At 40.6% G+C, this 24917-nt stretch overlaps 1 protein-coding gene across 20 annotated transcripts in view; it reads right to left on the bottom strand.

Moving 5' to 3' along the window:
• Window positions 1-24917, bottom strand: part of RHBDD1 (rhomboid domain containing 1) — a 125101-nt gene that overhangs the window by 25505 nt on the left and 74679 nt on the right. The window contains exon 9 of one of the 20 annotated variants that reach the window (XM_072796477.1): window positions 7882-7931. The exons of the other annotated variants lie outside the window; for them this stretch is intronic. Within the exon in view, the coding sequence (XP_072652578.1) occupies window positions 7897-7931 (35 nt within the window). The 3' untranslated portion in view covers window positions 7882-7896. Of the gene's footprint in view, window positions 1-7881; window positions 7932-24917 lie in introns of those variants that run through there. 20 annotated transcript variants of the gene reach the window in all.

Below are 24917 nucleotides of genomic sequence, written 5' to 3'. Positions count from 1 at the left end.
GCTTCGAGATCCCCTTTGTGTCTCACCACAGGATGTGTTAAGATGATGTGCAGTGTGTTTAAATAAAACAAGAAAACAAACCAAGAAAAATTTAGCGTTATGAAGAAGGAAAATCTCCTAAAAATACTTTACTACGACTTCAAACATGAAATCACATTTACAAAATAACATTTTAATGACTTAGGCGTAAGTGACTCAGGAACATATGGATTAAATTTCCTTCAAAATGCATATGGCTTGAACAATTAGGGGGGAACTTGCTTGGCAAAATTAGCTTGGTTTGTAGAGCACAGCTCTGGAAAAAGGAGAAAAAAGTGTGTCAAACTGTACTCACTGTAGCGTCCCTTTCTGGAGCTTTCTTTGGTGACTGAGTCAATTGGCTACAAGAGCCATTACCTAAGAAACTTGGAACAACTTTCTTGGAAATGGCTTAATTCTTTTTTCCTTATTTAGGCAAAGTATTCAATAAGTTTATAGTAAATGACTCTCCTTCACCCCCAATATTGCATCAAAAATAGAGGTCCGCTTCTGTAAAAAAATGTTGAGTCGTCTTAGGCCCAGAGCAAATGGTGACTGTATCTTTTTGACAATGGGCATGGCTATGTATACAGAGGTATTATTTCCTTTCAATCCATTTGGAACAAACTTTAGAGAATACCTTCTCCCCTTCCCCAAATTAAAGATGCTAATTTTAGGCAAAGCCCACAACAATCAGGCTCTGTTTTACCTGTCTAGCCTTTTTTGAGTGTGACTTTTGTTTGTTTTTTGCTTTGTTACCAAACTTCATATGCAAATACTACCACCACCACCACTGTGAAATACCCTAACATTCATAGTGTTTACTGATTCCAAAATGTACCCTCAAATATCATCTCATTCCTCCCTAGGGAACAGTCATGAGGAGTATTCAACCCAATTTTTAGATAAGGAAACAGAGATCAGGTTCAGAGAAAGGTTGTAGAGCACCTACTAGCCAGTGTGCTAACACCAACTGTACATTCCTGTCTTGGTATCTTTTACTGTTTACTTTTATTTATTTTTATTTTAGAGAAAGAGTGAGAGCAGAGAGGGGATGAAAAGGGGTAAAGGGAGACAGAGAATCTCAAATAGGCTCCACACTGGGTGTGGAGCCCATCATGGGGCTGAATCTCATGACCCTGAGGATCATGACCTGAGCTTAAATCAAGAGTCAGATGTTCAACTGACTGAGCCACCCAGGTACCCCAATTCATTTTTATTAATATTTAATACTCTCTGGAAGACCTATTCTCTTTAGTCACACATCTGAGAATTTCCACTCTTTAAGGACTGGAACAAATGCCACACATTTCAAGATATGATCCTTGAACACTCAGTCTCTAGTGTGATGGTCTTTTTTTTAATGTGTCAACTGGGCCCAGGTGCGGTCTGCAGTTACTCAATCAAGCACTACCTGGGATGCTGTTGTGAAGGTATTCAAGACATGATTAAAGTCTATAATCAGTTGACTTTAAAGGAGATTGTTCTAGATAATCTGGGTGGGACTAATCCAGAAAGGCTCTAAAACCAGAGCTGAGATTTCCTTGAAAAAATAAATTCCACCTTCAGATTGCAGCTTTCACACATGCCTGAGAATTTCAGTCCACCAGCCCTGCAGGCATGCTCTACAGATTTCAGACTTGCCTGTTTAGCGCCTTCAATTGCATAAGCCAATTCCTTGCAACGAATCTCCTAACGAATGTCTCTCACTGGTTATTTCTCTGGTTGAAACTTGAGTAATTTCCCAAGTAACTCTTCCTCTCTGTTCCTATCATTTTATGATTCTTAAGCCATTTCTATAACTCACTGCTGGTTCTATAAGTTCTTTGCAGGCAGGTCTGGGCTTCAGACATCTCTGCAAGGCACATAGCACTTAGCCTTACATATGAATAAATATTCGCTGGGAGAATTAAATTATATAATGCAAAAGCAGAAGAGATAGTGCTCCATCCTCCTGTGAAATAAGTAAACCTGATTACGTGCTCACGGGAAATAGGACAAGCAAAGGGAGGGTCATAGCCTTACAGGTGATGATTTCACCAAGGAGATATTTCTGTCACCTATGAACAGGTTGCTGGTTTCTCCTCACTGGACAGGACAATCCTCTGCAAGCAGGACAGTTAACACTCCTGAGCCTGAGGCACTGAATGATGATTACAACCTTTCTACTTTTACCCTGTCAATGTGACAACAAAAAAGCTCTCACAGACACATTTCCAAATGAGCCCCCTGCAGGGGGCATACTATACTTATCAAAAATTGCCTTCTCAGCATTGTAACAATTAAAATTTATCAAAATACAGAGTGAGCAATTATGCCAACAATGGCTTCTCCTAAAACAAGCTGCAGAATTATAGGTTGCAAAAGTAGAAGTATACTAACAGGTCATCATGAATGCCATAAAGTGATCATATGCAGCAAGTCATAGGCAGGATAAGTGTTCTTAACTTTAGACACTTTACCCATGCTAAGGATATAAATCTCTTTAGTAATTCAAAAAACACTTAGGATCCCTTCTGTGAGCCAGGAACTAATTGTTACTAGTTCATGAGAAAGTAGCTAGAAAGATTTTCGTGGAGTGCAGAGGGTACATTTGGGATGTCCTGACTTAAAATATTAGTTATGTGGCATGCATGGGATTCATTCTTGGGGACCTGGGGGCCTCATAAAGAGGTGATCCATCTTCTACATCACCTTCTCAAAGTGATTTCCAGACCAGTATCAAAGCATCATCTGGGAACTTGTTAGAAAAGCAAATTCTCAGACCCCATTCCAGACCTGCTAATTCAGGAACTCTGGGAATGGGGCATTCTGCTTAGCGTCTGAGAATTTCTATTTCTAACAAGTCCCAGGACACACTTTGAGAAACTGTGCTCTACTGCATTAGGACAATGGCCACTAACCACATGTGGCTATTTACATTTAAATGGATTCAGATTAAGTAAAATAAAAATTCAGTTGCTCAGTTGTATTAACTACAGCAGCCCCACTTATCCATAGTTTTGCTTCTGCTGTTAACCATGTATTGTCATGAGGTCAACAGTAGACCAAGGCTACATCACATCATTCTACTTCGCCTCATCTTATAGGCATCTTATCATCTTGCATCATCACAAGAAGGCTGAGTATGATATTTTGAGAGAGAGAGACCACATTCACTTGGCTTTGTACTGTAGTCTATTGTCGCAATCCTTCTAAATTACTATTGTTGTTCATCTCTTACTGTGCCTAATTTCTAAATTAAACTTTACCATAGGTATGTATGTATAGGAAAAAACATGCAGGGTTTGGTACTACCTGTGGTCTCAGACATCCACCCCTCAAGGTTAAAGGGAACTACTGTACATTTGCAGGGCTTAGCACATGTAGCTAGTGGCTACTACACTGGACATGGAAGACACAGATCATGTCCATCATTGCAGAAAGTTCTATTGTACGATGCTGCTCTAGAATTACTGACAAGCCCCTCCTAGGAGAACCTATCCATATATAGTCAGGTATTATAGGCAGAGAAGAGACCAATTTCATAATTCTCAAGGCCAGATGGTCTAAGTCAAAGGCAAAAAACTGCTTTGTGATGAAGTTTGCGTCTCATATGGGCAACTCACTATAGCTCCAGGATGAGTAACATCAGGGGTTTGTTTATTTAACAATATCTAAGGCTGGGGAGTCCGGTAGTAGTAATGCAGCCGATGTCAATTATCATGTTCCTTTTCATTAATTATCAGGGGTAGAGGTGGGGGTTAAGAAACTCAAGCCTTTAAAAGCACAGGACCCCTGTTCTAACTCTGATGGAACAAGAGACAAAAGTGGAATCTATATGGCACCAGCAACTGTTCATTTCCTGAAGCAGCTGTTACCAAGGTCAATCCTGATGTTGGCCTTGCTGAATCCAGGACCCATTTCTCAGCCGTCATCCCACAAGGACTACAAGAGGCATCTGGCACAGCTGAGTACTCCTTCCTCCTGGACTTATCTCCAAGGAGCCACTGTCTCTTCTCCATTTTCTCCCCATTTTGCTGGTCCCTTCTTCTCACTTTCCTTTGCTGGTATCTTCTTTTCTCTCCATGCTTCATGTTGGACACGCAGGCACTGGGTCCTTGATCCTTTTCTCTATTTACACTCACTTCCTTGGAGATTCCATCCAGCTTCAGGAATATAAATACCATTTATGCCATGCTGGTGGCTTGCAAACCTATTTCCAAACACAACTGTCATCTGGCCTCATATAAACCACCTCCTCACTGTCTCTACATGGAGCTTTCATTATCCTCTCGCTCTCTCCAGGTCCAAGACTGAACTGTTTTTTCCCTACAAATCTGTTCTCTCTGCATGTTCAGGTTAATGGAAATTCCAACTTCCCAGTGCCCTCAGCCAAAACCTTAGTCCCCTCTCTCTCTTCTTTCTCTTACCATCACAACTATTCTGTCAAAAAATCCTTCTGGACCACCTTCAAAACGTACTCAGAAGCTGACCTCTTTGCATCTCCTCCAAGGCACCTGATGGGAGTTGTGGCCTCTCTTGCCTGGAGTGATGCAATTGACTGATCTGTCATTGGGTTTGGGGTCCACCATCTTGAGATTGTTAACTTAATTACATCTGCAAAGGTTCTTCCTCCAGATATGGTCACATTCGGATGGGGTCTTTTGGGAGTCACCACTCAACCCACTATGCTACCTTACAGACCATTCTCAACACAGCAGCCCAAATGATCCTTTAGAAAGCTAAATTATGTTACTCTGCTGCCCAAAACCCTCTAATGGTCCCATCTCAGAGAAAAACAAAAGTGCTTTGACTGGCCTAAAAGGCTCTATGTGATCTGGCTCTTCTTTCTCCATCTTCACCTACCTTCTGGGCACAGACAGCACTGGCTCAGACTAGTGCACATGGAAGGAAGTGGAAGAATGTGAGCCATGTTTTGAATCAGCATCAAGAGGACTCGGTTATTGGACGCCTGGGTGGCTCAGTGGTTGAGCATCTGACTTTGGCTCAGTTTGTGATCCCGGGATCCTGGGATCGAGTTCTGCATCTGGGACTTCTCTGTCTGCTATTTCTCTGCCTTTATATGCCTCTCATGAATTAAAAAAAAAAAAAAAAAAAAAACTTAAGAAATACAGAGGACTTGGTTATTGACAATACTTGATGAGGAATAAGTCAGGGAGGTAGAAAGGTATTATGAATTCAGTTTTGTACATGCTGTATTTGGTATGTCCTTGAGTGGGTTATATATAATATCAGAAGCTTAAAAAGAGATCTGAGCTGTGGAGATAAATCTGGAAGTTGTTGGCATATAAGCAGTAACTAAAGCTTTGGGAAAAGAAAAGAACACCTAGGGGCGAATGGGTGGCATAGTCGGTTGAGCAACCAACTCTTGATTTTGACTTTTGGGGTCCTAGAACCAAACCCCACATGGGCTCTATGCTCAGTGTGTAGTCTGCCTGGGATTCTCTCTCCCTCTGCCCCTCCTGCTCATGTTCTTTCCACCTCTCTCTCAAATAATTAAAAAAAAATAAAAAGAACACCTAGGATGAAGTCATTAGGAAAACTGGTATTCAAAAGTCAATTCAAAGAGGTGCACCTGCCAAGGAAAGAGGCCAGAACAGCAGCCAGAAAACCAGGGGAGTGGGCATCAGGGGGGAAGGGAGGCAAAAGGTGGGGTTTCAAGACAGGGTGATTAGCTTTGGTAGGAGAATGTGGGGAAGAAAAATGATCCCAGGCTTTAAGTACACTGAGGTCACTGGAGAACTTGTCTAGAGCTGGGTGATTAATTAATGGTGGCCATACCATGATGAAATGAAGAGGTGGCAAGATTCGGAGTTGAAGAAGTCAAGAGATAAGCAACTGGCTGGAGGCTGTCAAGGGAAGAAAGTGGCAGGTGAGTGAAAGGCAGCTGTGTTACCGTTCTCTTTCTTTGGGGATGCGGCAGGAAGGAGGCTAGTATATGTTTCGATGTTGATAGGAATGATCCAGTAGAGGCCGACAGGCTGAAGACAGAGGGAGAAAGGGATGATCAGGAACAAAAGATTTTCCTGAGAACAATGATAAGAAAGAGACCTCCCCACCCAGTTGTCAGGAGGGATGAGTTAAGTATGGGAATGGGTACAGGTAAGTTTGTTTGTTTGTTTGTTTGTTTGTTTTTAAAGATATATGGGAGAGAGAGAGAAAGAGCGAGTGCAGGCATGCACATAGGTGGGAGGAAGTGCAGAGGGAAAGAATCTCAGGCAGACTCCTCAAAGAGTGTGGAGGCTGATGCAGGGCCCAATCCCAGGACTCCAAGACCAACCATGACCTGAACCAAACCAAGCCAGATGCTTGACAGACTAAGCCACCCAGGTACCCCAAGTTGACAGGAGACTGATGTCATTACCTACAGGTGGATTTTATTTTCTCTGGGCAGTCAAGGCCAGGAGGGATGCTGACATGTATTATAATAGGCTCAGACTCTTCTGCTGGGTCGGAGGAGTCTCCAATCAGACTCAGCTGGCAGATGGAGGGTCTGAGAAGCCTATTGGCTGGGCTCATTCAAATCTGTGGTTGTTTCCAGATAGATGGAAGGAGGACCGAGCAGCAAGGGCATAGGCAATATTTGTAAGACAGTAACTGAAACAACAGACCAGAAAGCTAAGCAGGGTGGGGAAGCAAGAGAGCCCCCCAGGAGATTGTCGACAATATCTGGAGATACTTTTGGCTGTCACAACTCGGGGGAAGGATGTATCCATCCACTGGGTGGGGGACAGGTGCTTCTCAACATCCTATGATGCACAGGACAGCTCCATGCCACCCCAATAAGGGGACTAATCTGGACCAAGATGTCAACAGTGTTAAAGAAACCCTACTCCAGAGCAAAGCTCCTTGAAAATGCAGGCCATTTACATCAGACAGAAGAGGGCTCAACTGGGTATTGAAGTAACAAACTATCTTCAAATTTTCTGTACCAGAGACATTCCAACGGCCTAAACTAAACCAACTTAGTTTTCAGGAAAGGCATCAAACCAAGTACGCAGAAAAGTACAATGTTTAGATACTTAAAGAAACCTATGGATGCCCTTGACTTCTCTTGCCTTCCTTGCCCAGCTTTCCCCAGCCTCTCGTTTACTTCTTTCTCACATGCTAGAGAATTAAGTTCTAATGATACATTCATCTTGACAAAATTCCTTTACTGGAAGTAAATGTGAAAGTCTGAAGAATTTAGTAAGACAGCCTTTTTGCCTGTATACAGAAATGATGAAAGACGAGGCCACGATTAAATTCCAAGCAGAGTAACATAATTAGCAAATTTATGAATGGGTCTTCTTTTCATGGTTCCACTGTCAGGACTAATTACTTGTATTAATTAGAACTGTCAACACATGAATATGCTCATGGAGGCTGCTTCCTATGGTAAAATACGAGACTTGTAAATATCAAGACACTTGGAAAGATGCAGACTTTCATTTATTAGCAGCTCTAAATGATGTGGAGGCACCCGGCTACACAGTGAGCCTTGGGAATTGACTGTAAATAGATTCCTAGTTAATGAATTTGCTGTTTGTTCTTCCTTGCTTAGGCATTAGTCTCCATGTAGCCTTTGGATGAAGCAGCCAAGACATCACTACTTTGGCAGGACCATCACAAGGATAAGAAAAGAGTTCACATGTTACTGGAGAACTGCAAAGAGTAGCCAGGATGGTTAAGGTGGGAAAGATAGCTGGGAGGAGGGGGGCTAAAAACCATAGTTGGATCACCACTTTTAACTCTGTGTGACCCTGGGTAAGTGGACAAGTTACTTAGCCTCGTGGTGCCTTGGTTTCCTCACCTGAAAAATGGGGTTAGAGACAGGGCTTGTCCAGAGTCGTGGTGAGCCTCCAATGAGTCCATACACGCAAGGGGCTTCAAGCACTAGCTCTTCTTACTGTTTTCATAACCACTGCCATCTGCGATGGGGGCAGAGACAGAAGTGAACACTCCCAGAAGGAGATCCTTGGAGTGACCTGCATGGTGATGAAGAGCTCTGGAGTCAGATAGGGCTCGATTCATACCTTGACTCTATTACATTTAATTTCTAAGCCTCAACTGTTGCCCATCTAGATTGGAAGACCTTGCAAACAGTATATGGAAAAAAAAGGCATGTAATGTATTCATTCTGCTGGGCCCATAAGAAGCTTGCTAAATGTTAGTGGCTGAAGTGTCCATTACCATTATTACCTTTCAGGAGAAATCTCCAAAGTTGAAATGGATGCCAAAAGAAAGGTTTGGGTGAGTGATCTAAGATAAGTGGAGAGAGCAAACATGTGGAAAAGGAGAAAGGAAAACCAAGTGGTGGGAAGAGGAGTTTGAGCAAGTGCCTTCTATGCCAGGTGTCCTTCATCCCCTGTCTCAGGTGGCTACCAAGCGCCACAAGCAAGGCTTAACTCCCCAGCCACAAAATCCCCATAAATCCTTTAATTACCCTGTTCATTGGTGAAGGAGAGACAGCTGGGATTCCAACTGGGGCCTGACTGCCTGTGAAGCCCAGACCCATACCGTGTTGAGGCGGGAAAACAAGGTTGCAAAGGGCTTCATCACAGGCGGAGGGGTATACAGATGCTAAGCTCCTTCTGCTTGCTTTTTCCTTTTTCCCTTTTCCCCTTCACATATAAAAAAATAATAACCGAATTCTTGATAGGCAAAGCTTGTTCTGGCCGGTTGGCTAAACTTTACCTGATAACTACCATAAAATACCATAAAATGTTACATAAGGGTCAGTTAATCAAGTCGTTTCAGTTTTAATCCCCTTCAGTACCAACTTGGCAACAGTCCACAAAAGACAGAATTATTCTGTGTTTTATCTGACAAGGTCCTTCCAGAGACTCCTATTTCTGACAGTGTGAAGATGGCCCGTCTGACAGGCAGTGCAGGGGAGCGTTCCAGAAATGACCGAAGGACGTATCTGCTAAGGTCCCTCCTGATTCAAGGATCTTCTATTTCTGAATATAGCGAGATGCAGATGCTACAACGGATTTTGGTTGAAAATCCATTTCTGCATAAAAAATATAAAACTAGACAACTAATAAAATATAGTAAATTTGACCTTTAATCTCATCTTAAAAATCTTGCAATACCTTAAAACCAATCCAGCCAAAAATTTATAGCATCAGAATAATCAACATATAAAGAGAAAATCTAGTTGGTGAATGTTCTGGATAATTTCACAAGGATATTTGTTAAAATACAAGATAACAGAAAAACCCCTGCAGTTCCTAAAGACATATTAAAAAGCAAGCTGATGTATGCTGATCACTGGAAACTGTTAAAACTTATTTTAAGGATAGAACTCCCCACCTCTACTCTAGTTGCTCATTAGTGACTTTCAAAGCAAATATAGGCACCAAAGGATCCTATTGATGATCCTCTAAGGTAGTGGGGAATCTTTAGTAATGTGCATTATTGCTCTTCAAAGAACTCAGTTTTTTTTTATTGCATATTATGCTTAAAAATGAACTTGCATGATATGGTTAAAAACAGCTCTAAGCGGAGAGTGTAATGATGTGGATTCCAGGTCAAGCTCCAGGATGGATAAGCCATGTGGCTCTAGCCAGTAACAAACCTTTTCCCTAGGGTGCACACTGCCAAGGTGGTTAGGACTAGGCCATTCCTAAAGCCTTTACAGACTTAGAATCCCTGGAATAACTATGTTAGCAAGAACTCTCTGTAATTCTTATAAGGCCAAACCACTGCCACGGGGCTCGTAGACTAACAGTTCTGCACAGTTTCTGGAAGTGTCAACAGAGCTCTTTTTAATGGTGCAGCCGAGCCGTCAGGTTATAATCATCTCTAATTGGTGATCTCGTGAACTGCATCTTCCCTAACTTTTAGTGAAAAGGCCCGACAGTTTCATTCCTCTAAGAAGAAACATGTTAAAAGGCAAAATAATAATTAAAAAAAGCACTGTGAGCAATAATCATTGAAATTCACTGTGTTTATGTGAACATTCCTCATCAGTAAGATTTAAGTCTAGAGGACAGAATAAACAAAAACCAAACATGTTATTTTATAATTTCTTAATTGCATGAATTCCAATAAGAATTGGTATGTGATGTAAGATGGGCTTAATGGTTCTTCTTTTCTTTTCTTTTTTTTTTTTTTTTTGGTCATGGAGACATGTTAAGAAACCACGTGCCACCCTTTCTTCCATCCTTCACATCCCTAAATGTTCCCAACCGGTCATTCCCCTTCCCTTCTACTAGCTATAATTTCATCTAGACAACAGCTATTCCTTACTGGCTCCCTCTCTCCATATACTCTTCCTCTTTCTCATACTTGACTAAGTTCTCTGAAAGCAGAAAATGTGTTCTTCATTGTCATTCTGGAGGAAGAGGGGTAGCCTATCTTGCTCATACTTGGCACAGTATGTTTTCCATATATTCTAAAGACAATATATAAAGAATTTAGAAATCTAGGTACTACTGAAGTGTGTGGTAGTATCTGCACCTCCAACTTAAGAAAAAAAAAAACAAAGGTGCTCATTGCCTTCTGCTAGATAGAGCTCCTTGAGGAGCGATGCAGAGACAAATGGGAACCTCCCACTTTGGTCTTCAAGGATCTTTCCACCTGAGGACTAGGGGAGCTTGCAAAGCAATCCCAGTGCCTGGGACCCCACTGCCCTCTCTGTGCACACTCTCTTACCCCCACCTCACCGGCTATAGATCCCGGTTCATAATTTCAGAAAGCTCCCTGGATGATTCTAACAGGCAGGTGGCTGAATACCACCAAAATCTCTAAAACATCTCCTCTAGTTTCTTAACTACTAGTCAATTGTATGTTTGGTATTTCTGGAATTACAGTCCTTAGATGCACCCACAGCCACCATTCACTTATGGAAACACACAAGAGAACAATGGTTATTCTGTTTTCAGAAAACAAGTGAGGTCACTATAGTTAGGAATATATTCATAGTCTTCCTTGCTATTGGTGAGCTGTATCTTTCATAAAAATCCACTCTCCTTTATTCTTAATATTGCCTTTCTTGTATTTCCACTGAATTTAGAAGGTTTTGTCTACAGTTAGCTGTTACCTGTGGGTTGGAAAACATTTTGGGATTTCATATCCCCTGGACTCTCACATGTATCCAGTGCAGGTCCTGAAAAAACTCAACCATGAAATCTGCCACACAAATTCCCAGACAAAGCGTAAAGTCGGCCAAGAAGACCTAAGTTAACCTCTACTTGGAAAACTTAATTTGAAACTTTTTTGATATTTTACAGAACTCTGACTTGCTAAAAATTCTATAATTTCAATCCAATTAATATGAATACAAAAGAAATCACTAAGCTAATAAAGTACTAGCCACACTGCATAGAATATTAGTATTGTTATTGTTATTTAAAATATGATGATGACAATGCTACCGATACAGTATGAAAGGGGAAATAACAATGATTAAGTTCATAGACTCTAGAACCAAGATGTTTGGGGTCACATCTTGGCTCTACAACTTAACTAGCTTGTGTGACTGAGGTCGGCCTCCCTTTGGTTATTAGTCTTCTCTGAAATGGGTAAACACTAAAACCCATTTCATTGTTGATGGATTACATGAACACGTACATGCATGCATGTGTATATAAACATACAAAGTCACTTATGATCGTGTCTGTTATGCTAGGATTCACTTATATTCCATCTCTTGGGGCACCTGGGTGGCTCAGTGGTTGAGAGTCTGCCTTTGGCTCAGGTCATGATCCTGGGGTCCTGGGATCAAATCCCAGATCAGGCTCCCTGCAGGGAGCCTGCTTCTCCCTCTACCTATGTCTCTAACTCTCTCTGTCTCTCGTGAATAATTAAAATCTTAAAAAAAAAAAAAAAAAAAAAGAATACCATCTCTCCCCCTGCAACCCAATCTGCACACACAGTGTGGTGATTTTAAGATCCCTATCTGCTCTTGTTGCTCCCCTACTTAAAACTCACTGTGGCTTCCACTGTCCCCAGGACCAACTACGAAACCCTTAAACACAGTGTACAGACATTCCCACCTGTCTTGCCACTTAGGGCTCCACCTGAAAAACAAATTGCAATCCCAGACAACTTAGTTTTTTCCAATAGGCCATCCTCACCTCTGAGGGTCTTTATCCATTTTCTCTCTTCCCCTCTTGGCGCCAATCCCTCACTACTCAGTGGTTGTGGTTCAGGGGGAAAACCACAATCCTTAGAGGAGCCACGGTCTAGAACCCACTAACTGAAATTTAGGGTCAATAATCCAGATCACCCCAAACTTAGATGTTATACGTTCATTCATAGAGAAAGGATCCTCATGACCTAAGCATTCCGCCTGCTGATCTTTAAGGCAATTAAGGTAACAGCAGGTGTTATGACGTCACTCCGTCACAGCCACTCCGGAGAAGATCCGAAGATCCATGAATTCTGAGTTTAGAGTAAATGGCATCCTCTCTGTATGCTTCTGTCTTTTGTCTGCTGTAGGTGCAATTCTGAAGTTATTTTCATGTTAAGGAGTTGTTTCTCTGTTCATGTAACTGCAGAGAGCAGAGCAAGGCATGCGTCTTAGAAAATACAAGTCTGAGTGTTTTTAAGGACACCGCTCATTTGATCTCATTATTCTGCCAGTTAATTGACAGGAAAGAATGTCCTAATTGCTCATTAACTCTGAAGATGTCCCCCTTGTATGGTGTCAAGGTCTAAGAGATACAGGGTACACAGCATCTGCACAACTGCTGCTGCTTTGAGGGACAAAGCATTAGTTTTCACGCAGCTAAAAAAACAGCAGATGTTTTTAATTTTGGCTTCAAACAATCTTATCTATAATACAGCAGAATTTGGTGGGGAGTTATTTTCTCCCCGGGCTAATAAGATGAACCACATTGCTGGTTAAATACCATTTTCTGGGGCCACATGACTTTTCACAACCACTGCTTATGGAAATCATTCTTGGTTTGATTGTAATCTGCCAAAATGGCAGCGGATTTTTAGAAGTGCCTCCGAGAAGGCACTCCCTGAAGTTCTTCCATTTCCACCCACCCCTGTCCCTATATGCAAGATCATAATGAGTAAAAGCCTAACAGAAACACACCATCAGCATAGGTGCAGCTCAGGTCCCTTCCTCAAAGCGTAACAAGAAATCCAGAATTTCACTAAACAGCTATGCCCCCATGCCGAGAAGAACGGTTTACATGTTCCTGTGATATATAAAACATTAAAATGACAATTAGCAAATAATTAGAGCTACCGAGGGCTAGGAAATGTCATAACATGACAACCATCATCGTGTCAAAGTTATGCTCAAAAATGGGCCTTGCTGAACCTGAATTATCTAAGTCAGGGGCTTATTCCCCTCTGCACCCCCAAATGTCTTACCAAAAAGCATCCTCCACATGACAGTAAATTACTTGAGGTTTAAAATTTATCTTTGTCACAGCAGTGTATGCCAAAAGAAGGGCCCTGCTAACCCCCAGAGACACAGCTTATTTAAAGTTATAATGAAGACAGCAGGTGTTCTATACAGATGTCACTTCTTCTAGAAGACACTTATTAAACACTTTATCTCCCTTAATGTCGAAGGACTAGCTACGTTTTATTTGCTTTCAGCATCACTGTAGCCAAAAGCAAATTGTTTCCTTTTAGTCTCACTGAGCTGAAAATTAAAAACTACTGGGCTTTGGGTTGTTTAGGTTGATTTGTAAAGAATTCTAAATGCAGTGATTCAAGAGTCAACCCATACTGTTTTCTAGTAACACAAAACTGTATTTTGCAATTCAAAAATGCTCTTCCAGAAAGTGTGCCAGACTTCTTCCCCTGGTGGCCCAAACCTCTGCATTCCAACTGCCACACAACCTTTCGTGCAGATAAAGTGGAACAGATAGGAAAGGACCACACTCGATAAAATATATGAAGCTTTACATTTCGTATACTGGCAGGTAAAATGGAACTGCCTGGTGGCATGGTCCCTAACCTGCATGCTAAAGCAGCCCCTAACTGGGACAGAGTCCAGTGTGTTCTGGAACCTTAAGAAAGAAATCACTGCACTAGGGAGGGAGCGCTAGCTACTGATAACAGGAGCAGTTAGCCTTCTTGTCTGAAGTGTGTGGATAACTTTAGCCTGGGAGGTTCAGAGTAGAGAGGAAAATGGAAAGAGGAGGAGACGCAGAAAGGAAAAGGGGAGACAGGGTCTGGAGAGATCCTAGTTCAGGACACTGGGCTCTGCTCAGTCTCCCCCATCACTCTGACTGCTCATCTGTAGCCTACAGAGCCTGGAGGGGAATGTAAGTGTCTCTGCATTTCTCTGCAACAACCTGATGCCTTCAACAGAATGGAGCTGTGGAGAACATCAGAGAAGGGCATGGCTAATATTGAATACTTTTTAGCAATGCATAGATTCATGTTAATGATATTTTTCCTTTCCTTTCTCTACATGATTCTGCAGAAATTTTAGTAAATGGAGTTAAGCCAAAATAAGCAAATAAAAGTCACCATAATCGTATTCTTGAGAAATAAGGATAAGTGGCATTTTGTTAAGGATTATCCCAACCTTTTTAAACTACATTTAGATCTCCTAAAAATAAATGAGTTGTTACTAAGAACACAGCTTGTATCCTTGCTTCTCATCTGATATACCATGAACCTGCTTCTCTGTCTTTTTAATGGCTGAGTATTATTCTACATCATGATGTATTTAACCTGTCCCTTATCGTGGCATGATTAGGCCATTTGCAATTTTTCCAAAGCAGATGATTACAATATAATTTTAATCAGCTTAATATTTATAGTAATCTTCATAACATTGCACAATTTCAGTCCTGTGTTACAACAAAAATAGATTTAAATAACACAGATGTGACACAGGAAGATTTCTTGTCCCTAATTGAGATTCATGAAGATATATAAATACATATTATGCATGACTCTCACATCTGGCTCTCCATAACTAAGTGCAACAGAATTATAAATAGTTCTGGACCCTTGGAGAACCGCCATGTGATGAAACTAGACCACTGTGAAAGTTATTTGTGATTCTATAATAAATGGAAACCAACATATGACTCTTGATTTTTCTTACCAGCAACACAACACAACAAAACGGATGGAAGATGGTGCATTTTCTGAGCGAGAGGACTTTGAGAGGCAGAGTGGATAGCAGTAGAAATTCCCACGGGAATAATTCCCTCTCACATGGAGAGGGAGAAATGTGTAACAGCCTAGTGTAAAATTCTGATGTCTTAAAGCCACACTTAATGTGAGCACATTTATTCTTTTGTTCTGAATCATTTCTCTTCTAAAAGGAAAGCTACTGAACAAAAAATAGGGCCCTACTTAAATGAACGACACAAATATCCTTAATTAAAATGTCGCTAACGTGTCCATATTAGAAACAATATTTTCACGCCCATATGCTATAAATTTTGGTAGAAATGATAGCTCAGCAGATGATTTATGATTGTGTACAGCAAGCTTTTGTGTGTGTGTGTGTGTCCTATAAGGTACCTGAGATGCAGGTTTCTTATGTAAAAGGGTGTTCTTTCCCCACATGAACGATTTCGCAATTTTTAACTCTATCAGGATCTGTTGCCTAAACAAAACCAAAAATCAACCAAACAAAAGAACTTAGCTAATCATTTATGGACAGGTGAGGACCACAGTAAGAGAAATGTCATCGTTATTCTATAAGGAATACAGTCCTTCTGGATGTAGCCCAGACTGTTGTAGAGTGGCCACACTCATCTCAGTTTTCAGGATTCTGAATTCAGGAAGATCACAACAGCCAATCCCCCTCCCAGAATACAAACAAAATTCCAGCTCAATTATGTCCTGACTATATGGAAAAAAGTCTCTACTATAACTGACAAATTCAGTTGTGGCCTAGAAATGCTTTTTCTAAAGAGGTTCCACTTTATGATATAAAAGTGTCCCAACTAGGAACACAGAAGTCTGGCCTTCTTGCCTGGTGTTTATCACTTAGACTGTGACCCTGGGCAAATCATTTAATTGGTCTGTGCCGTCACTTCCCAATCTAAAAGAACAAAGATAATTACAAATGCTTATTTTGTAATGTGCTGTGTGGGTATGTGAACCCTCCTAGCACCATGGAGAGGCACTTCATTCTTGTTGACTTGGAAAGAACTTCATCAAAACACTGGCAGTACTTTCTCCTGGGTGCCTACATTATGGGTAGCTGCAAGGATACACCTCAAATGTTATGTGGTTTTTCTCTGGGTAGTGGGGTTACGGATTTTTTTTTGTCTTATTTGTATTTTCCACAGGGAATATATATTGCTTTTTAGAACTAGAATAACAAATACTGCCCAAATTGTAAAAGACCGTGATAGATGAGCTCAGGTACCCATCATCACCTGTCTCAGGTCCTCAGCCCCATCTGCCTCAGGACATCTGGAATTCAAGAAGAACTTCCAGAAAAGGAGCTGAGTGTTGCCCACCCCTGTGGCAAAACAAAAGCAGACCCCCACAGCAATCACAGCACATGTCTTAACAGATTTTAGCACACATACATGAGAGCCGCCTGTCACACTTCCTCACCCATCTCCCCTTTACCTTGAAGGCTAGGTGGACTCTGCCCTTGGCGGGAGGGGAAAGCTGAAAGTCTGTCCGTAGTCAAGTCCAGAAGGATTACTCAGGGGTTCAGCTCTAGGGTGGCCTCGTGGGAGCCCTAGAAATGTAAGTCCAATCTAGCACCTTCCAGAGAGGTCCTGACTCCCAGGCTCCTCACACCTGTCTACTTTACACCTGCATCCCCAGGGCAGGACACTGTCAACAGTAACTGAGGCCAAGTTCACAGATAGGCATATAGATGGTGATGGGATACTAAGTCTCTTGGCTTCTCTGAGTCTATTTCCTTACTGGGTGAAAGTAGGTGTCCGATATGATGACCTTTAAGGCCACTCTCAGTACCAACATATAACAGTTACATTTGAAAATGGCACTACTTTGTCTCATTCTTTGTCACTGACTTCAAAAATAATTTAAATAAGTTAAGCAAAGGATCACAATAACACATCCTTCCCTGAGATTTAAACGGAAGTCATTTGCTTAATATGCTCAACAATGGGGATGCCTGGGTGGCTCAGCAGTTAAGTATCTGCTTTTGGCTCAGTGCGTGATCCTGGAGTCCCGGGATCGAGTCCCACATTGGGCTTCCTGCATGGAGTCTGCATCTCCCTCCATCTGTGTCTCTGCCTCTCTGGGTATCTCATGAAAAATAAAATATTAAAAAAAAACAAAACGTGCTCAACAATGTGGCTCTTTACAGAAACCAAACTCATCACTGGTGTTCAACTCACAGATGAAGATGAAATATTAAGACACAGTCATGCGAAACGTTGTATAAAATGATGTGTAATTATAATGCCTAAAGAAGAACTAGAAAGGCTCAAATAAAAAGAAAATAAAATCCAAGTCACTGAAAATATCAACTACTGAGTCTATGTAAAAAAGTCTGGGCCTTCAGCTCAAAAAAAAAAAAAAAGACATTTTTGTTTTAAATTTTAGTAGAAATATATAGGATTAGAAACTTCTTCATACCCTCAGTTGTTTGATTAATAAGAATGTAAGATCCACTATAATTTTAAAGCACTATTGATATTTCTTTTCCAAATTAATACATTTTTGTAGAAACAGCAAGAGTTTCTTAATCAGGCCTAAATTCATAGTTTTCTGGGATTATTTGATTTTGTAAGACACTGAATATACACCTCAATAACTTCTGAAATTAAAAACTGTATAGATAGCTTGACTATACAAATCATTGTATTAGTAAACTTGATAGTTTATAAAATTCTTTTTTTTAAAAAAGATTTTATTTATTTATTCATGAGAGACACACACAGAGAGAGAGGCAGAGACATAGGCAGAAGGAAAAGCAGGCTCCATGCAGGAGCCCGACATGGGACTCAATCCTGGGTCTCCAGGATCAAGCCCTGGGCAGAAGGCAGCGCTAAACCGCTGAGCCACCTGGGCTGCCCAGGTTATAAAATTCTTATATAATTTAGGGACTCATGGTTGCTTTAGTATTTCACAGATTGGTAAGTAAAGTGATCAACTCATTTTGAAAGTTACTAAGAGTGCCTGGGTGGCTCAGTTGGCTAAGTGTCTGACTCTTGATTTTGGCTCAGGCATGATCTCCAGATCCTAAGATCCAGCCCTGGGCAGGTTGGTGCTGGGTGTGGAGCCTGATTGAGATTCTCTCTCTGCCCCTCCCGTCGTGCGCGCGCACACACACACGTTCTCTCAAAAAAAAAATCTTTCAAAAGTTACTGTATCTCTTTCATGAATCTAAAATATTGATATATTGATTAGTGGAAGTGAAATAAATTACTTAAATCACCTACTGTGTAGCAAAAAGAGTAATATTTTTGGTTTGATAGTAAAGAACAGGATTTATTCCTTTCTGTAGCCTACAATGCTTAATAGTATCTGAAACATACAAGAGGCACAAATAACAGATTTGCTGAGTAACAGAATGAATAATGATCTGAGCACATGAGTATGCAAGGTAACATCTCTGAAACTGTTAAGATGTGATAGCCCAAAAGCAGTCTCCAAGTGTGAGGGGGATGGAGGGGCGATGTGTGGGTGGAATTAATTCATTAGCGTTTTGTTTATACGTTTATTGTTAAATCTACTCATTAGCATCTGAATAATGCTTTCAATATACAGGGACTGTAGGGGGGTGGCAGAGGAAAAATTATAAATACACACAGAACTATTACTGTCAAGTTCCCAAATATGTCTAAATTTCATGTATCTTTATTTCTATTTTGCTATTTCAGTAACAGCAGGCTATGGTTAATATTTTAAAATTTGGGACCTCAAGAGGAGCCGGCTCCTTTACAATAGGGACCTAAACAGAACTCTGGCCCACTCAGTTTATTATTTTGTTTTTCCTGGCTGGGATAGTCACATGTTGTTTCAGAGATTTTAAAAATCATATACTTATGTTTCTTTACGTGCGCAATTTGACATCTAGACACAGTCTCGAATATTCAACTTCACTGAGACTAGCAAGTAAGAATCATAATCCAAAGGAAGTGTTCTGCAATGAAACTGCTTTTAGACAATCTGGCAGATGGTACTTTTTCATTACATTGAAACTTTTCCTAGGGGAAAACACACCAATTTACTGGGGGAAAAAAGGTAAGTGGTCACACAGAATTAGCTGTGCATCTCTGTCCTGGCCTCCAATGCCTCTGCAAAGCCAAGCAGGCCAGCCACGAACATTTGCATATGTTAAAAACTGCCAACTGCATTATGCCTACACTGGGCCAAAGAAGGATCATATAATCATGCAACTGAATAAGATACCACCACGTAATCCACGTATTGGTGGACGTAGATCTTCTGTAGAAAGCAGTGTGAATTTATATCCTGAAATGGCCTTTGATCTGTAAGCCCTGAGATCTACATGTCACACACCAATATTCCTGACAGTTCCCTGTACCACCTCTTTCTAGCTACACCTCTCCTAGTCTGTCCATTACCACAGAATAATGGAAAAGGAATACTTACTATTCCTCAATTCCAGTCTTTATTATAAAAAAATAATAGTAAAACGAAGGTCTGATTAAGATTCAGTCATTCACACTTCAAGTAGAGCTAGTTAATTAATAAACCAGGACTGAATGCAGGCCACAGATTTTCCCCTTATTTTCACTTTGTATCAACACTGGGGAAGATCAAAAGAATGAACATAATGTACTTCATTTTTCTCAAAAATGTCCACACAATAAAGACACAAAACAAATGCTGCTCTTATATGCGTGGGTGCAGCTTCAGTAAAAGGAAAAATATACGACAGTTCTGTTCTTTTTTTACCTAAAATGTGTCTCAATTGGTCCCTATAAACACATGATGCTTATGAACAAGAGATTCAAAGATATTGTCAAATAATCTGTTAACAACAAAAGGACGAGATATTAATTTGGAACCTAAATATTTTTTTTTCCAAAATGGCTTCCCGGGCAATTTCACATCCAAAGACTGAGAGACAAAGCAGCAACTGGTTTCATTCTGAAGCCAAGACCTTTGTAGTATATTCCACCATAGTTTCACATATGGCTAACCAGCAACCCCAACTGTACAGTGTGGGGAGGGGAGGGTGACAGATCTGCTTGCTTTTCACGAGAGAGCCAAAGTGTGATTGTGGCCATTTGCCTTGCAGAAGAGTCTAAGAAAAGAAGCACAAGTTACTCTACATGCCAGTAAGGATTTCCAGCTTTAACCAGTGCACATGCTTCAGCCTGGCAGATAGGAGTTGAAAAGGACACAGCTTTGTACGCAGCCGCCAGCTGAACTTGGTGGCAGGCTATTAAAAAAAAAAAAAAAAAAAAAAAAAAAGGGCACAAATTATACATGGAAGGATGTGGGGGAGGGGTGGAGGAAAATGCAATGAGCTAATGTTCCTACTTGGCATCTGCCTTTTGACTCAAAGAAAGAGATGGCTCTTTTCCAGAATTTTTCTATTATTGTGGTATCAGCTGCCTCTTGGACTCGCTTATAAAAGTGGAGACTGCCAACAGAACAAGACAAGATTTCTGTTGAGGGTAGTAAATGTGCACGCTCCTTGAAATAATAGGGATTTCGATATTTCTACTAGAAAGGCTACTTTGGTCTTACTATTCCTGGCATGAGCTTCAGGATTTGTATGGCCAGGTACTGGTGAGGACCATGACAACAGCAAATTCTGAACTTAAAAATGTGCTACCTTGGTTCTTTAATTTACCCCTCCAATATATTTAACTAAAGAACAGTTTGAAACTAATTGGTGCTGGATGTTTCTTGCTGGACTGGCATGCTACCAAATGAATTTCTATTAGTTGGCACTTTCAAATCTCAGTATTACTCTACTATACTAACTTCTTACTCTGGAAATCAAAGAGAAGAAATTAAGTACTTATCCAACCTTTAAAAAAAAAAGATTACAGATTCTACCTTCTTCATGGAGGAAATATCTTTATTTAAACAACAACAAAAAGGTAGTAAATAAATGTACTAAGAATGATAGATTCAAACCCTGATGAAGAACAAGGAATGCTTCCAGCTTCCCTTTGGGGTATAGAAAGCTATCTTATAATAAACATAATGCGAGACAATCTACAAATTAGTAACTTTTTCTGAACTCATCACACAGCTGAGGCAGTAGGGCACCTAACTCAACACAGGTCTACAAAGGCACTGGAGCACTTGCTTACCTAGGTCAGACTCCACTGGCAACTAATAAAAAGAATTTGGCCAAAACCATGAATAAATTGCTAAAGGCTGAGTGTGAGCTAGCAAGAGAACACAGAATGTATTCACAGAACATATAACACAAAACGTACTGGGTGCTAAAATATAAAAGAACTCACAACCACTTTTAGGTTCTTCTCAGAACCTCCAGTGGGCCTCCCAAAAGAGACAGGTGAGAGTGCCCCGAAAGTACCCTTTGTCATTCCTGGTTCAGTCCTGGGAGAAGGAACAGCAACCCTGGCAGGAAAGGTTTTTATAAAATAGGCTGCATAGATCCTTCTTCTCTGTCCCTATGGAACAAAAGCCATCTAGTGCCTGGAAGAAAGGCAAAAACCACTGTGTCCCTAATGGAAAGTGAAAGCCAGGGCAGCTTAGGAAAGGGGGAGGGGAAATCAACACCAACCTCTAAATGTGGGGGAGGGCCAGAAACACTCAGAGGGCCACACCTCCAAGCCGAGGCACACAATCACTGAGATCAAGGCCTAGCCAAGGTGTACCCCACTTGCCTCCTACCCCTAGACTGCAAAACAGAGAGTTAAGAAGCAGCGGCAGTGTACCCCGGGAGACAGTCATGAGCGGATGGGGAGCCTACCCAAGCCACTGCACAGAGGAAGGACTGAGATCCAAGGTCAAGCAAACACTGAGAAAACCTCACCAGCCCCCACCCTAAAAAACAAGGTAACACTAGAGGAACCTGAAATGCCTGGTGTACAGAGGGTAACCACAGCAACAATGTGCATTCGGGATTACTGGGAGCAATTTGTTTAATTCAAAATGCAGTATGCAATAGAACAAGTAGATAATCAGAAGGGAATGGAAGACCCGGGGAATGCTAGACTAAGTTAATCTAATTAACATTTATGGAATATTCCACCCAACCAGAGCAGAATACACATCTGTTTCAGGGGCACATGGTGTTTTCACCAGGGTGGACCATAAAATGGCACAACCAAGTGGGATTTATCCTGGGAAAGCAAACCTTCCTCAATTTTGAAAAGCAAAATAATTTAGTATGTCAACAGACTAAAGAAGAAAAAAAAATATAATAATCTCAACAAATAGATTCTTTTTTAAAATTACTCTTTACAATAGCCTACCTCCCCCTCCAAAAAAACATACTTAGGTATAACTCTAAGATATTACATGGAAGATCTGTATGCTCAAAAAAGTTTGTGATATGAAAATCTGATTACAATATAACATTGAATGAAAGCAAGAAAGGTACAAGATAGTATGTATATATGGTCAGAATTTTATAAAATAAAATTCAAACCAAGTATTTTTTCCATAGGGATAGAAAGGCCAAAAATATTAAATATTTACAACAGTGTGTCTTTAGTTCCTTATTCTTAATAAGGCAATCACCAAGTGTTTTAAAGAAAATAAAACTGAAATTAATATGAACAATTTGTAAAGCTAATTCCTTTGCTGCCACCTGTTACTGTATAATGCACTGCAAGAAGTCTCCTTAGGTCAGTTTTCTTGGAAATAGTTCCATATGCTCTTAAAATCATTTGCTGAAAAGAAAGTTCTGTGGTCAAAGAAGTTTAGAAAACATTAATGTAATAAATTGGTTTCCTAATTGCAGAACTCATTAGAATCATCAGTATACCAGCACCATTCTGGATCTTTAATGGGGTAGAGTTTGCTATATGTTTACAGTTCTGTGATGTTTTCCAAATTTATTTGAGTGCAGTACTTGTAGAGGGGTAGTAAGAGAGACAGGACAGGGTTGTTTTGGCTGACCTTCCAAAGTAGGTTGCAGACATCACATTATTTTGCTTCTAAATACTTCAGTGTGTATCTCCCAAGAATAAGGGACATTCTGTTGCTTATCCACAATACTGTTAACACATCCATGAAAGTCAGATTACTTCCCTAACAACTTCTAATATCTAGTCCAAATACAAAATTCCAGTTTTATTAAAAAAAATGCTTTTATAGTTAGTTTTTCAAGGTTCTCATGTTATGTTTGTTATTTCCTTTTAATGCAAAACCACACACTATTTTTATTTTCTCTTTTTGACATGGATTTTTTTCTTTTTCTTCCAGGAGACCAGTCTCAATGAATTGTAGAAATCCCATGTTTTGTCTGATTATTTCTCCATGGCGTTACTCACTTTGTTCTTCTATCCCAGGTTATTTCCAGTATATTGACACTTACAACAGAAGACTCAGAGTCAGGTAAAACACTTTTAGCAAGAATATGTCATAACAAGAACATGATTCTGTGCTCCTCATCCCACATCATATCAGGAGACACACAATAGGCCACCTCACTAGTAATACTGCTGAGCTTGATCACAGCATTCAGGTGCTAAATGCCAAATCTCTCCATTCCAAAGGTATGTCTTTCTCTTTGTTACTAGCATTTCTGCCACGAGGTGATACTTTATCACTGTTCTGTCTCTCAATAACCTTCTAATTGATATATATATATATATATATATATATATTTTTTACCCCTGGATGGTATTTGCAGGACTACCAATTATTTCATTGTGTTCCTAATTAATTATTTACCTCTTTAAAATTTCTTTATAGGAAAACTCAGTCTTTGTGATGTACAGGTATGGGAGTTCTGCCAAATACAGAGTTTTGTATCCACCACAATAATTGAGATACACAATAGTTACGTTATTTCAAAAAATTCCCTCTCATTGTCCCTTTGGGGTCCTAAATGAAGTTTGATACAAAGTCCATTCTCAGTAGCTTTGCTCCAACCTCATTTGTCCCATAATATTTTTTATCTCACCTAGTAGTGATTAAACTCGTATGTGCATAAGAGTAAAACCATTAAAATTTATTTTAATATAGGTTCTGGGGCCCTACCTCCAAAATTTAGGATTCCAAGGCTAAGGCATGCTGCTTATGATTGTGATTCTAGTAAACCTTAAGTATATGCCACATGATGATTATGAGCATGGCCTTAATTCTCTACCTTTCCTTCTATCCTTATTCTTTGCAATGCAATTTTGCAGCTCCTGCCATGAAGAGGTGGAGTCTGTTTCTGAATCCCATGAGTCTGGGCAGTGACTTGTTTCAGCAAACAAATACAGTGGAATTGATGGTATACCTACACAAGCCTTGCTTGTTTTGACTCTTCTGGAATCCTTGGGCTGAGGCCTGGCAGATGAGCCAGGGCTAGCCTGCTACATGAGGAGGGGTGTGAGGCCTCATCTCCACCATCACCTCAGATGACAGTCAGTCAGGCAGGTAAATGGGTCATCCTGGAGCAGCCAGCTCCACGCAACCCACTGCAGACACCTCAGCATACCGTACCGGCCAGGCAAGATCTTGTAAACTTTGCAGCTGACCCATATATATATATATATATATTAGCCATGTCAGAGCGATCTGTTACATAGTAATAGATGACATATACACTACAATTCTGATACTCTTTACCCAAGGACTACTGACTTACCTGTTCTCCGTTCCCCCACTACCCTGGCTCCCACCACCTTCCTCAATTAGGCTTTTATATCTTGTTCAGACTATTGCTGTCATTCTACCTCCATGCACACTGCTGCTATTGACTGTATTCTATAAAGTCAGAAGTCAAGTTGTCATAATGGATGCATTCCTATCATCTAGCATAATGCCTGGTGCCCCCCACAGGTGCTCAGTCCTGGTTTGTGGAATGACAGTTGCCAGATTCATAGAGCATAGCTCTGATCATGTCGTTACTGTATGCA

The sequence above is a fragment of the Canis lupus genome, chromosome 24 (genome assembly GCF_048164855.1).
Source record: "Canis lupus baileyi chromosome 24, mCanLup2.hap1, whole genome shotgun sequence".
Taxonomy (NCBI): Eukaryota; Metazoa; Chordata; class Mammalia; order Carnivora; family Canidae; genus Canis; species Canis lupus.
Note: the sequence above shows the minus strand (reverse complement) of the source record. Positions and strands in the feature narration are given on the sequence as shown.